General features: G+C 44.9%; 1 protein-coding gene across 6 annotated transcripts in view; it reads left to right on the forward strand.

The window, feature by feature from the left end:
* The window catches only part of RFT1 (RFT1 homolog), a 54,024-nt gene that overhangs the window by 18,040 nt on the left and 21,285 nt on the right, over positions 1-14,699 (forward strand). For 2 of the 6 annotated variants that reach the window (XM_063661061.1, XM_063661062.1), the window contains exons 7-11: positions 538-616; positions 5,575-5,658; positions 6,623-6,753; positions 8,329-8,473; positions 12,903-13,008. In XM_063661061.1, the coding sequence (XP_063517131.1) occupies positions 538-616; positions 5,575-5,658; positions 6,623-6,753; positions 8,329-8,473; positions 12,903-13,008 (545 nt within the window). The remainder of the gene's footprint in view (positions 1-537; positions 617-5,574; positions 5,659-6,622; positions 6,754-8,328; positions 8,474-12,902; positions 13,009-14,699) is intronic. The other 4 variants (XM_054483876.2, XM_054483877.2, XM_063661064.1 and 1 more) reach the window with 2 other exon arrangements.

Below are 14,699 nucleotides of genomic sequence, written 5' to 3' on the forward strand. Positions count from 1 at the left end.
TTAGAAGAGTCATATCAGAAATTTTATTTTCTCCGTTCCTCTGTCATACCCATTCTGAGTGGTTTACCTGACCTGCGAAGGCTAAATTTCTTTTGTAATACAGAAGGGTGGCTCCTATACTTTGTGTAAAAGGGCCCTGGATGGCTGAACATAGCATTACAATGTGCAGTATATGGAGCAGAATTTGTTCTGCAGCCTGGCATGCTTTAGACGTTTTTAAGGAAACAACAAACTGTGAGCTGTATGTGTTAGCTGTGGTCAGTGTAGTGTGTGGGCCCCCAAGCAGCAATTCTTTAGGGGTCTCAGTATATGAGTCTTGGGCAGGCCCTTACAGACTTTGGCTTTGTGTTTAGTAATGTAAATTCTTCTCCAGTGTTTGTAAGATGCCTTCTGTGTGCTTAGCATTGAATGAGGATTCAGTGGAGACTATCCAAGTTGGGATTTAGGGACCAGATTGCATTTGCCTCTCATGTAGCATTGCATTCTTAGACTTGCAATGCCTGTGATATTTTTGTTTTGTTTTGTTTTCTCTTCTAGGCGTTTATAAACTGGAAAGAGGCTAAACTGACTTGGAGTTTTTTCAAACAGTCTTTCTTGAAACAGATTTTGACAGAAGGTAAGTAGACGGTCACTCTGAATGGTCGGGAGACCATAGTAGAAGGGGATTTCATAGGACTGCCAATTACCTGGGTCCAGACCACCTGTCTAGAGCCTCTGGGGCAGAAGAATTTCAGAAATGGGAGGAGGGGGCTTAATACGGAGAGAGAAACCAATGTCTCTTTAGTTTGATGCTTTACTTAGGTGGTCTAATTTAAATCTCTCCACAGCCTTATAAGAAACATATTATTCCCCTTCATCATGGACGAGGAAACTAAGGGTCAGTGAGGTTGTGGAACTTCTTCAGGGTTTTATAGTAACAAGGAACAGCTTAACTGGGATCCAGGTCTAACTCCAAAACCCTATGTTATATGATTTTTATGAATGTATTATAAAAGTATTATATCAGTTACATAAAAGTATTTTTATCTTTTTTTTTTTTTTTTTTTTTGAGATGGAGTCTTGCTCCGTCGCCCAAGCTGGAGTACAGTGGCGCCATCTCGGCTCACTGCAAGCTCCGCCTCCTAGGTTCATGCAATTCTCCTGCCTCAGCCTCCCAAGTAGCTGGGACTATAGGTGCCTGCCACCACACCCAGCTAATTTTTTTGTATTTTTAGTAGAGACGGAGTTTCACCATGTTAGCCAGGATGGTCTCGATCTCCTGACCTTGTGATCCGCCTGCCTCAGAGTGCTGGGATTACAGGCGCGAGCCACCACACCCAGCCTTTTTATCATTTTATATCATTTATTTATCTCATTTTATTTTCTTCTTCTTTTTAAAAATTATGTCAATTCCCTAAACCTGGATTTATTTTCTTAAACAACAAAATGCACTTGTATGAGAGTTTGGTCAGACTTTGGTCTTTTCAGTTTACCTCTGACAGAGCTCTCAATGTGGAGGGCCAGCAAGGGACTGGAAGCACATTTAGTTTTTCTATGTATATGAGTTGGTTTATTTATACCCAGCTTTAATTTAAAAAGTGAGATTTAAGACAGCTATAAGTTGCTGAAGGTAGTAGTTTGTCTCTTCATGTGTATTTCGTATCCATATACCTATTACTGAATGTATTTTTAATCTTTTCAAAAATTATCTTTTAATTATAAAATATAGTCCCATTAGAAAAAAATAAGAAAATAGAAAAAATAATACTAGCATTCTAATACAACTCTTATTGTTATTTTATTTCCCCCCATCTGTATTTTTTGTTCATTATGTCTCCAAAAGAAAGCAACTCCCCCTATGCCTTGCTTTCCCCATCTGTAAACAAGGGATAGAACCAGGCAGTGTCTGAGGGCTCTCTGATCTTTAAGAGTGCACACGTTTCCAGCCTAACCTTATAACTTTGCTATTACAAAAATGAAACTGTTCCGAGGCCTTCTCGGGGAAGGGAGGGTCAGAAGCCTCAGAAGAGCTGAGTGAAGGGCCTGAGCACTTAGCTCCTGGGGAGCAGAGACTGTGCCATTCACCACTGCCTCCCTGTGGCCTGGCACAGGAGGGCTATTCAGCATGTATTTGTGAATGGGGTAAGAAAAGCAACAAGGTAACTATTGTGAAATGGTGTATGATGATAGTTCACATTGTTGTAAGAATAAGAAAATCAGTGGAGAGAGTTTTGGAAAGGACAGTTGCTCATATGCACTTTTTTCCTTCCAAGGTTTTAAGAGCAGTTTTAATGAGTTTGAAGGAGTGGATCCAGTCCAAGTGATGGCCCTAAATTGGTTTTCTGGATTGCAGACAACACATGTCTCTAGACATGTCTTTGCAGCAGCTGGTTTAAGTTTACTGCAAACTAAAGCCTCCAGAGCTCGACTTGAATGTGGTACCAGGAGCCTGCTCCATGGTTGGATCCCCCTAGCCTGACTCCCTGACTGGCAGAGTGCCATTAGGAACTTCTCAGGGCCTCCATCTCCATGGCTGTGAAATAAGGAAGTTGCCTGACTGAGATCCTCAGATTCGATACATTTTTTAAATTACAGCTCTAAAAAAGTTGAAATCCCTGGTGTTTTTTTTGTTTTGTTTTTGGTTTTTGGTTTTTTTTGTAGATAGGGTCTCACTCTGTCACCCAGGCTGGAATGCAGTGGTGCAAACACGGCTGACTGCAGCCTTGACCTCTCGGGCTCAAGTGATCCTCCCACCTCAGCCTCCCAAGTAGCTGGGACTACAGGCAAGGCACCTAACATTACGCCTAGCCAATATTTTAATTTTTTTATAGAGACAGGGTCTTGTGATGTTGCCCGGACTGGTCTTGAACTCCTGGACTCAAGCGATCCTCCTGCCTCGGCCTCCCAAAGTGCTGGAATTACAGGCATAAGTCACTGAGCTCAGCCTGAAATCACTTTTTGTAGTAGCAAAAATGTATGTGCTGTTACTTCTGCCCCCACATTTCCTGAACACTATTCTAGGTGCTGAGAATACTGAGATGAATGAGTAACAGGCCATGGCCTCAAGCATTTCATTCCTCACCAGACACAGACATTTGTGTGGTTAACTGTTACTGGGCTGTGAGGGGTGTAGTACTTGGAAACTCATTTCCTAGAGCTTTGCTAGGAAACCAGGGTCATAGAGATGACTGAGAGGGGTTCCTGCCCTCAGGGAGTTTACAGAATGTAGGAAGGAGAGGCCTATTTTGCCAAAAGACAGGGAGGGCCCTGCAGAAAAGACACTCTAGGTGGTGAGAATGACAAGAGCCAAGGTGGGCCCAGCCTGACTCAAAGCAGCTGGAGGGCTAAAACCTGGGAGGTAGGGTGCAGCAGAAGATGACAGGGTGATGAGGGTGAGGTTGGCGAAGGGAATCCAAAATGATAGCTTGGGGTCAGTGTATAAAAAGCCCACAAATACAGAATTAAGGAGCCTAGACTTTTTGCAAACATTAAAGAGTCATTTTGGCCTGGCACGGTGGCTCACGCCTGTAATCCCAGCACTGTGGGAGGCCAAGGTGGGCGGATCACCTGAGGTCAGGAGTTCGAGACCAGCCTGGCTAGCACAGTGAAACCCCATCTCTACTAAAAATACAAAAATTAGCTGGGCATGGTGGCAGGCGCCTGAAATCCCAGCTACTTGGGAGGCAGAGGTTGCAGTGAGCCCAGATAGCACCATTGCATCCAGCTTGGGCGACAAGAGCGAAACTCTGTCTCAAAAAAAAAAACATTTAAAGATATGAAAGCAAGCCAGGTGCGTTGGCTCACACCTGTAATCCCAGCACTTTGGGAGGCTGAGGTGGGAGGTCAGGAGTGCAAGACCAGTCTGGCCAACAAGGTGAAACCCCGTCTTCACTAAAAAATAATAAAAAAAATTAGCTGGGTATGGTGGCGGGCGCCTGTAATCCCAGCTACTCAGGAGGCTGAGGCAGAAGAATTGCTTGAACCCAGGAAGCAGAAGTTGCAGTGAACGAGATTGTGCCACTGCACTCCAGTCTGGGTGACAGATCAAGACTCAGTCTCAAAAAAAAAAAAAAAAAAAGATATGAAAGCAGAGACTGATTTAAGAGCTGTGTTTGAGGCCGGGTGCAGTGACTCATACCTGTAATCCCAGCACTTTGGGAGGCCAAGGCGGGTGAATCACTTGAGGTCAGGAGTTCGAAACTGGCCTGGCCAACGTGGTGAAACCCATCTACTAAAAATACAAAAAATAGCGTTGGGCGTGGTGGTAGGCACCTGTAATCCCAGCTACTCAGGAGGCTGAGGCAGGAGAATCTCTTATGTCTGGGAGGCGGAGGTTGCAGTGAACTGAGATCACGCCACTGCACTCCAGCCTGGGCGACAGAATAAGACTCCGTCTCAAAACAACGACAACAACAAAACAAAACTGTATTTGCAGAAGCTGGAACTGTTAGCAGTGAGGGTGGATCCAAGCAGCACAGAGACACAGGCCTGTGAGGACCTGCAGTGGTCCCTGCCACAAACACAGTGGCAGGGGCTTGGAGAGAGAGTCAGGGTGGGAGAAAGTCTTGAGAGAAGATCCTCACTGCTTCTAGCCTCTTGATGCTTTCCTTTTCGAGCAAGTTACTAGGAGGTGAGAATTTGCCCTTCAGGGCGTGGGCACTGTTTAGTGCTCCTTTTCCATAGTGGTCAACACTTTTTCTTCATAGATGAGAAACTTCATGAAAGCCAGGGGGATGGGGGCCCTGGCTGGTGTCTTCACCTTGAAGGCATTAGACTGTCTTAGATTTGAATCATGAACTCAGGTCTGAGTTCATGATTCAAATCTAAGACAGTCTAATACCTTGCCAGCCCCAGGGAGCTGTCTCCACCCCTGAGGAACCTTTGGATAAGCTTGTGCATATAATCATGGACTCTTCACAGATAATTTACGCTCAGATTATCTGACCTCCCCTTAAGACTTGGGACCATCATTTTCATTATTAACATTTAATAATCTCCACATACTTTTTTAAAAACTTATTTTTAGGGCTGGGCGCGGTGGCTCACGCCTGTAATCCCAGCACTTTGGAAGGCTGAGGTGGGCGGATCACGAGGTCAGGAGATGGAGACCATCCTGGCTAACACAGTGAAACCCCGTCTCTACTAAAAATACAAAAAAAATAAGCCGAGTGCAGTGGCGGGCGCCCGTAGTCCCAGCTGCTCGGGAGACTGAGGCGGTAGAATGGCGTGAACCCAGAAGGCAGAGCTTGCAGTGAGCCAAAATCATGCCACTGTACTCCAGCCTGGGTGACAGAGCGAGACTCTGTCTCAAAAAAAAAAAAAAAAAAAAAACATTTTTAGACTTGTTTTATTAATTTTTTTTATTTTTAATTTAACTGGCTTGGAGATTTGCTGTCAATAAAGTCCTCAGCACTTTCCAAATTGTTACTCTGAGATTATTTGAAATCAACATTAGGACAAGGACATGTCTTTAACTGATTATCTAGTATTTCTCCTTTATTTGTCAGCTGGAAAAGTTGATAGCTGGTAAGAGAAAGGAAACAATAAAGTAATGTGCATTTGACATTGCTAATTATTTTGCTTTTTTGTTTATAGGCGAGCGATATGTGATGACATTTTTGAATGTATTGAACTTTGGTGATCAGGGTAAGGTGAAATTCTGTAGTGTTTTAATTAAAGGTGAATACTATTAATAGATACTTCCTAATATTTTTCTCTGATATATTTAATGAAAGATGAACCTGAAGATTAAAGAAAATCCTGAAGACTGTACTGATTACGTCCTCCAATGTGACTTTGGTGGCAGGTGTTCTGGTGAGAACCCAGCCCTCTAGTTTGCCTCCTGAGAGCTCTGGTGTTCATTTTGGGAGGTGGGAGGTGCCAAGAGAAGAGAAAAGGGAACTCACTGTCACAGCCACAAGAATCTGCCCCATGTTTGTGTGGCTAGATAGTCTTTCAGTATTTTCATTTTTATCTTTTAATGTAATCCCAAAGTAATGGAAATCAAATAGAAAAACATGAACTTTGCATTAATGACCTGTATAAGAAAGTACTGTTGATGTAAGCATTCTGTATCTTGACTGTATCAATGTTGGTGTCCTGGTTGTGATATTGTACTATAGTTTTACAAAATGTTACCACTGGGTAAAGGGTATATATATGGGATCCGTCTATGACTTCCTATTTTTTTGTCTTTTTTTTTTTTTTTTTTTTTGAGACAGGGTCTCATTCTCTTGCCCAGGCTGGAGTGCAGTGGTACCATCACAGCTCACTGCAGCCTCAACCTCCTGGGCTTGGGTGATCCTCCCACCTCAGCCTCCCAAATAACTGGGACTACAAATGCACACCACCACGCCTGGCTAATTTTTTCCATTTTTGTAGAGACAGGGTTTTTCCATGTTTCCCAGGCTCATCTCAAACTCCCGGGCTCAAGCAGTCCACCTACCCTGGCCTCCCAAAGTGCTGGAATTATAGGCATGAGCCACCGTGCCTGGCCACTATTACTTCTTATAACTCTGTGTGAATCTATAATTATCTGAAGATAAACAAACTTTAATGAAAATATTAAATAATTTTAATAGTGCTATGAAAATTAAAGTAGAAAAACCAACATGATTGTTGTTTCTTCTTTTTTGTTTTGTAGGTGTGTATGATATAGTGAATAATCTTGGCTCCCTTGTGGCCAGATTAATTTTCCAGCCCATAGAGGAAAGTTTTTATATATTTTTTGCTAAGGTGCTGGAGAGGGGAAAGGATGCCACACTTCAGAAGCAGGTAATGTTGGTTCTTATGTCATCTCTCAAGTGAATTCTCCCTTTAAATGCAAGACAGACAGGAATGTGAAGCAGTCTGTTTCTCTTCTGTTTGATCAGGAATTTTCTTATAGATTTCATTCTTCTATTACATTCTGTATGATAGTGGGACCCAGGGCTCACCTCTTTTTTCGTGGCCTTCTCCCTTTGCTCTTGGCTGTCTTTTCCTTCTCACCCCTTTGTTATTCGTTGTGACCTTACTCTTTTTTTTGGGGGGGGGGATAGTCTTGCTCTGACGCCCAGCCTGGAGTGCGGTGGCATGACCTCGGCTCACTGCAACTTCCACCTCCCAGGTTCAAATGATTCTCCTGCCTCAGCCTCCTGAGTAGCTGGGACTACAGGCATGCGCCACCACACCCAGCTAATTCATGTATTTTTAGTAGAGATGGGGTTTTGCCATGTTGGCCAGGCTGGTCTCGAACTCCTGACCTCAGGCAATCTGCCCACCTCAGCCTCCCAAAGTGCTAGGATTACAGGCGTGAGCCCCTGTACCTGGCCATGTGACCTTACTCTTGATCCAGTCCTCTCAGGACTCTAAAGCTGTCCCCATTGTCCTGCAGATGCCCAGCCATGGGTTAGTCTTAGGCATAAGAATGCCTCCCTTATCCTCAGAGTCTCAAGAGCCAAAGGATGCAGAAGTTGGAGCCAGGCTAATCAAGGGCATAGGGAGGAGAGGAAGTGGTTGTTGGCTTTCACTCACCACACCAATTGTTTAAGCTTCTTACAACTGGGACGTGCCCAGAGCTACACTCTGACTGTAAAATTCTGTATACTCGGGTTGGTAAATACAGAAGAAGAGATTTTAATCTAGGAGTATTTTGTTGTAGGAGCTTCACTTTTTCCAAAACCACTGAAAATGTCTGACTTTTCTTAGAATAGCAAGCTAGTTCAGCCTCTTGCATGTCTTAAAAGAAATTTAGTAAAATACAGTTTATGCACAATATCTCAAAATGAGCTAATCTGGTACTCAGTCTGATTTAGGAATATTTTCCTAAGAGTACATTCACAGTATCATCATAATTTTGGAATGTTTAGCAGGAGAAGCACAGAGCTGGCTAGTGTATATGAAAACTTGCTGCACATTTAAGAATAAATATTAGTGGCCTGGTGCAGTGGCTCATGTCTGTAAGCCTCACGCTTTGGGAGGCCAAGGCAGGAGGATTGCTTGAGGCCAGGAGTTTGAGATTAGCCTGGTCAACATAGTGAGACTCCCTTCTCTATTTCTATTTAAAAAAAAAAAAAAAAGAAGAAGAAATATCAGAGGGGAAAGTGAGTGTTTCCTAAGCAATATTTGAAACAATTTATCCCAAGTGAATTGGAAACTAACCCTCCCCCTTACTACCTAAGGAGAGACACACTTTTTCCTTCATTTGCTAATTGACGTGAAAACAAACACGCTACAAAAAAATAGTGATATCCATCACGCTGTTGGAAGAGTGAACTGTAAAACAGTGAAGGGAGAAGGCCAGACGTGAAGGATGAAGGTTTTCTTCAGCTCATGATTCATCCAACTTCCTTCCCTCTTCCCTGGCCCCAGGAGGATGTTGCTGTGGCTGCTGCAGTCTTGGAGTCCCTGCTCAAGCTGGCCCTGCTGGCCGGCCTGACCATCACCGTTTTTGGCTTTGCCTATTCTCAGCTGGCTCTGGATATCTACGGAGGGGCCATGCTTAGCTCAGGATCCGGTACGCCCAAGAGTTTTTCTGGATTTTTTCTGATTTCCCAACAGAAATAGAAGAGTCACGAAATTCAAGAACTTGTGCACACACAGTTGTTATCTGTGTCAGTGTAGGGAAAACTGTCTGGTGGCGGGGGCTGTGGGACTGTTCCCCTCATTCAACTCCAGACACACACTCAAAGTTTAGGCAGGGGCGTTGGCACCAGGACGATCAGCTTCCCCAGCCTCACTTGGAGAAGTTATTAGGACTTCTCCTTGCCGTTGGCTTTCCTCTTGGGCCTAGAATGTGTTTTGCCAAGCGCTTCCCTGTGCTCCCTCTGGGGTGAGGGAGGAAGGCAGAGGGCAGACGCTAAGGAGTCTCCACTTCGTACTAAACACATCTGAAGATAGTAAATGCCACATAAATCTCCCAGCCTGGTGCATAAAAGCCTCTGAAGGATAACCCAAAGCCATTTGCAGAGAATAAAATTGATCTCTGCAAATAACATGGTATATTTAATCCAGTGACTCTCAGTTTTTGAAGAAGAAAAGTATTGAGTATGTCTAATTTTGAAACACCAGGCCGCTGAGGATCTCACAGCACTTGTTAGGCCTTGGGGACTTCACCAGTTTCAAAATGTGCTGGGCTGTAAGCTGGCAGTCCATTTGCAGTGCTTCATCTTGGGTTTAGCAAAGATGTTTTTAATTTCTCAGGTCGCTGGACAAGAACGCTGAGGACTTCTTTCTGCTGCCCCATCTCAATATAAAGGGCTTTGTCAAATGCCATTTTACAAGTTCAATGGGGCCCAAACTTTTGGTGTTAGGGGAAGAAGGGCCAGGTTTCTATACCAGAGCAAAGGTCATTAAGTTTGGAGAAACACCTGCTGTGAAATCAATGAAGTAGTTTGCAGCTCCCTGGGGCTTGTGCTGTGAGAAGTATATTTCCATCAGGCAGCTGCTGGGAGGCCTCATTAGGAAGGCATTAGTAAGTTTATGGGCAGAGATTGGGAACTCAACTATTCTGTAGCAGCTCTTCCCCTTTAGAAAGCAATCACCAAGGAGCAGCCTCTAATGTCACACAATCACAGGGTGTTGCCTCAAGGAGGGGGCTGTCCCATCATTATCATGACCCATCATCTTAGTTTTGAAAGTGGAACTCGCAACACTGCTGTCCCCAGTTGTGTACTTGTCTTTGTCTTCACCCTGGAAGTGGACTACTTACCTGTGAGCTGTACTGGCCATCTCCAGATGTGGGACTCGGACACAGCACAGACAGGCTTTTGTGTAGGGGTGTGGCTTCTCTTCCATTGTTTGGGATTAGCACTGTATTTAATTAGGGTCTTTGTAAGTGTTCTAGAGGCTTTTCTTAGAAATCCTTCTCACACCTAGCTTTGCTTTGCTTTTTCTTTTCTTTTCTTTTTTCTTGGTAACTCACAGAGCAACACCTAGCTTTTCTATCCTTAAGCAAAACCCAGACATTCACAGAATTTCCCCAAGACTTCTTACATTTCTCTTAGGTGCTTCTCTCTTGCCCCTCTGCCTTTTACTTTTTTCCTTCTCTATCCCCTTGTCTTAATGAACTAGGGCTGCCATGACAAAGTACCACAGACTGCGTGGCTTTAAACAACAGAACATATTGTCCTTCAGTTCTGGAGGCCAGAAGTGCACAATGAAGCTACGGCCAGGGCTGTGTTCTCTCTGAAGGCTCGAGGAGAGGCCCCTTCCTACCTCTTCTAGTTTCTAGTGGTTGCTGGCATCCTGGCGTTCCTTGACTTGCAGCTGCAGCACTGCGGTCACATGGCTGTGTTCTCTCTGTCTTCACGTCGTCATCCCCCTTGCGCTCTTCACGTCGTCATCTCCCTGCGCGTGTCTGCCTCAGTGTGCAAGTTTCCCCCACTTTTTTTTTTTTTAATGAGATGAAGTCTCACTCTATCACCCAGGCTGGAGTACAGTGGTGTGATCTCGGCTCACTGCAGCCTCCACCTCCCGGGTTCAAGAGACTCCCGCCTCAGCCTCCCAAGTAGCTAGGATTACAGGCACACCCTACCACACCCGAATAATTTTTTGTATATTTAGTAGAGACGGGTTTCGCCATGTTGGCCAGGCTGGTCTCAAACTCCTGACCTCAGATGATCTGCCCCCCTTCGGCCTCCCAAAGTGCGGAGATTACAAGCATGAGCCACTGCACCCGGCCAAGTTTCCCCTTTTTGTAAGGACACCTGTCATATAGAATCAGGGCCTGCCCTAATGACCTCATTTTAACTCAGTTTTCTTCATGAACACCCTGTTTCCAAATAAGGACAGATTCTCAGGTACCACTAGTCAGGACATCAACATATCTATTTTGGGGGGACAGTTCAACCTAAAACACCGCTCAATTCAGTCTACAATTGAAGGTTGGTTCCATTCTTGAATTCCCCAAATGGACGCAAAACCCTTTACGTGAGTCACTGCTTGGTGCCAGAGTTTGTGTTGTTCTCCATGCCTCACCACAGCCCACTGTTCACCTACTGATGGGCCCTCCTGTGCCATTAGCGTTCAGTTACCAGGTAAGGAGGCCCCCCACTCCTCTCTGCTTCTGCCAGGGAGAGGAGGATGTGGAGAAGCAGGAGGCACACTTGAGCATAGCCTTGAGCCTCCCGGGTGCAGAGCCTGGTCCCCGCCTCCCTTCCTGGAGTCACCGTTAGCTGGGGTGGGGGCCAGGCTACTTCCTGCAGCGGCTTGACAAGCAAAATGCTTGTCAAAATGTGAGGTGATAAACATGGAATCTGAGACAAGGCCGTGGAAAACAGTTTTTTGTTGGGTGTCGGGGCTGCCCTGTTAGGATTCCTTTTATAATTTTGTGACTGCCATAAAACTGTTTAGGGGTCCCACAGCATGGAGATCTTTTGTATTAAATAGCTTTCATAAGCCCTGAATGAGTTCCAGATTCTGAGACTCCGGAACTTCAGTCCCCCTCCTTTTCTTTTAGTGGTTATGTTTTTTTGTTTTTTTTTTCCCCTTTGTTGAGGTATAATTTACATAAAGTAAAATGCTGTTCTCTTAAGAGTACAGTTTGGTAAGTTTTGACAAATATGTACAAAAAATCCCATGTAACTACCAAACAGATTCAGACATAGAATATCTCCATTTCCCCAGAAAGTTCTTTTGGGACCCTTTCTAGTCAACCACCCCACTCCACCTCAGAGACAAAGAGAAATCAGAAGAAATCTGATTTCTATCACCATGGATCAGTATTTCTTTTAAAAATAATTTCATATCAACGAAATGCAGCATGTGCGCTCTTGCATTTGGCATATTTCCTTCAATATAAAGTTTTTGAGATTCTTCCATGGTTTCCAATGGATCAGTGATTTTTATTATCTTGCTAAGTATTCCTTTGTGTGGATGGCCCACGTTTTGTTTATTCTTTCTTCTGTTGATGGTCAGTTTTGGCTATTATGAATCAAACTGCTACAGATGTTTTTGTGTAAGTGTTTTTGTGAACATGTGTGTTCAGTTCTGTTGGATATATACCTAGGGGTGCAATTGCTGGGTCGTAGGTTAGGTGTATGTTTATTTTATTAGGTGCTTGATTATGGCCCTCTTAAAAGGGGAGAATCAACCCCATTTGTAAGCCTCCTGTTCTCTGCTTAGAAGATTTTTCTGAAGCTTGTTAGCTATAGAACTGCATTACTTTGTTTTAGAAGAAAATACTATTATGGGCACTGGTTCTCACTTTGGATTTGTGTAATTTTCTGCTGGTCCTGGGCCCTGGGCTTTTGTTAAAGGTCTTTTCTTCAGGACCTGCTCAACTGAGATTCCCTTAACATGCAGGGTCACTACTGACTTTGAGTCCAAACCAGCAGGCCTATTCATGCTGATGAAAAAAGGGAACAGACTTGCTTGCTAGCCAGATAAGCTTTTAGTTGTCCAGCAAGAGATCTGTACATTTATTCATAATTGTTGTTTTTTGTGTGTGTGATAAGGTCTTGTTCTGTCACCCAGGCTGGAGTGCAGTGGCACTATCATGGCTCACTGCAGCTCTGACCTCCCCAGACTCAGGTGATCCTCCCACCTCAACCTCTCGAGTAGCTGGGACTACAGGCCTGCCCACCACACACAGCTAACTTTTGTATTTTTGGTAGACACGGGGTTTCATCATGTTGCCCAGGCTGGTCTCTAACCTCTGGGCTCTAGCAGTCTGCCGGCCTTGGGCCTCCCAAAGTGCTAGGATTACAGGCATGAGCCACCGTGCCCAGCCTGTCCTTTTGTTTTTTGCTGATTATTTAGTCAGTGCCATAGAATGCTGGGAATCCTTCTAGATTATTAAGACCCTGGGCTCTAGCATACAGTCTGTCCATTGCTGATACCAGCAGACCTCATAGTCTGGTTCTGGTTTTCTGGGTACTCAGCAGCACTGAGGGTACGTGTGGGCCTTCTGATTGGGCTCTGGAGTCTCAGTTGTTTCCTCGTAGGTCCTGTTTTGCTGCGTTCCTACTGTCTCTATGTTCTGCTGCTTGCCATCAATGGAGTGACAGAGTGTTTCACATTTGCTGCCATGAGCAAAGAGGAGGTCGACAGGTGGGTAACCTAGCAGGTACACCTTTAATCATGGCCTTCAGCCAAAATGAAGTAACTTGTCAAGCTTTTTGCTTTTCATTCTGAACATGCATTTACAGATGGCTGTTTTAGAGGCAACACTTAGTCCACCAGTTGGTGCTCCCCTGGGATCTCTGTGGCACCAGCATGGTTCAGCAACTGCACCCCACTGTAGGGCTGGGAGGCAGCAACTACTCTTTGCCTCCCCTTTGTGGAGGAAGAAACATCGGCTCTGAAAGGTTACATTAGTCCAGGTTTGCAGAGTCAGGCACCAGACAAGCTAGATTTCCATTCCTCCACCTCCTTGCTCACCCTAGAAGAGTGGTCCTCCAGTAAGTTACTGAGGAGCTTCTTCAAGATGCACATTCCTACCCCTGAGAACCTGATTGGTGGGGCTTTGGGAATCTCAGGGATTCTGTGATGCGTCTCCTGAGAAAAGCCCAAGTGCACACATACATCTCATCTTGCCATAATTTTTTCTCAACTGTTGACTCCAGATCAGGATTCCTGTCCTGGAATCCCTACCAGTGGTTTTTTGTTTTTTTTTTTTTTTTGAGACAGAGTCTCGCTCTGTCGCCCAGGCTGGAGTGCAGTGGCGCGGTCTCGGCTCACTGCAAGCTCCGCCACCCGGGTTCACGCCATTATCCTGCCTCAGCCTCCCAAGTAGCTGGGACTACAGGCGCCTGCCACCATGCCTGGCTAATTTTTTGTATTTTTAGTGGAGATGGGGTTTCACCGTGTCAGCCAGGATGGTCTCGATCTCCTGACCTTGTGATCCTCCCGCCTTGGCCTCCCAAAGTGCTGGGATTACAGGCATGAGCCACCATGCCCGGCCCCATGGGGGTTTTCATGCTGCCTCTGTAACCTTGATTGCTGGTGAGGGCTCTCAGAAGCCTGGCCATGGGGTGGGATGGGGAGGGAGTATCTCACATGGGGACCCTTCCCCCTCCTCTGTGTGTGTCCTTTCCTGGCCTGGCTCATGTAAAAGCTTGGGGACTTTGTTTGCTACACGGTGACTGAGAACTAGGGTCCAGACCAGCAGGTCTCAGTCCAGACTGATGAGATTCATCTAGGAATTTCTGGTCCACTCCCAGCCAAGCTGAATTAGAATCTTAGAAGGCTTGAGCCAGGGAATCTGTTTATTACACAGCTCTAGGCGATTCTGATTCTAGGGCTTTGGAAACTGCTGGCCCAGACCAGCTGTCACAGTAAAAACGACATGGAGCACTGTGACCTAGGACGCACTTAGGTGTGTGTGACTGAGACATGAGTTCACAAGGCAGGAAGTACCCCAGTTATGCATAGGACACGCTGATGCTTTCTACTGTCTCTTCTATTTTGTTTTTCAAAAATGCCATGCCATTACCCTCTAAATTGATTCCCAGCCTAGTAGTAGGTCACAACCCATAGTTTTAAAATAGTGGTCTAGATGTGGTTTTCACCTCAGATAGTTAAATTTATAGCTTTAGAGTAGAACTGCTTTGAGTCTATCCTCTTCTTTCCCCATGGATGAAAAAAGTCTATTTCAATTTAGCTTTGAAAATACAATGTTTTTATTTGAAAGCTACTTCTAACGTTGAATAACTTAAAAATATAATTGGAAACATGTGAAATGAGGCACTGTTAGAGTGGAAAGAGCAGGACTAGGAGTGTATCTCCTTGAAGGGAACTTT

Source organism: Pongo pygmaeus, chromosome 2, assembly GCF_028885625.2.
Source record: "Pongo pygmaeus isolate AG05252 chromosome 2, NHGRI_mPonPyg2-v2.0_pri, whole genome shotgun sequence".
NCBI classification, from domain to species: Eukaryota; Metazoa; Chordata; class Mammalia; order Primates; family Hominidae; genus Pongo; species Pongo pygmaeus.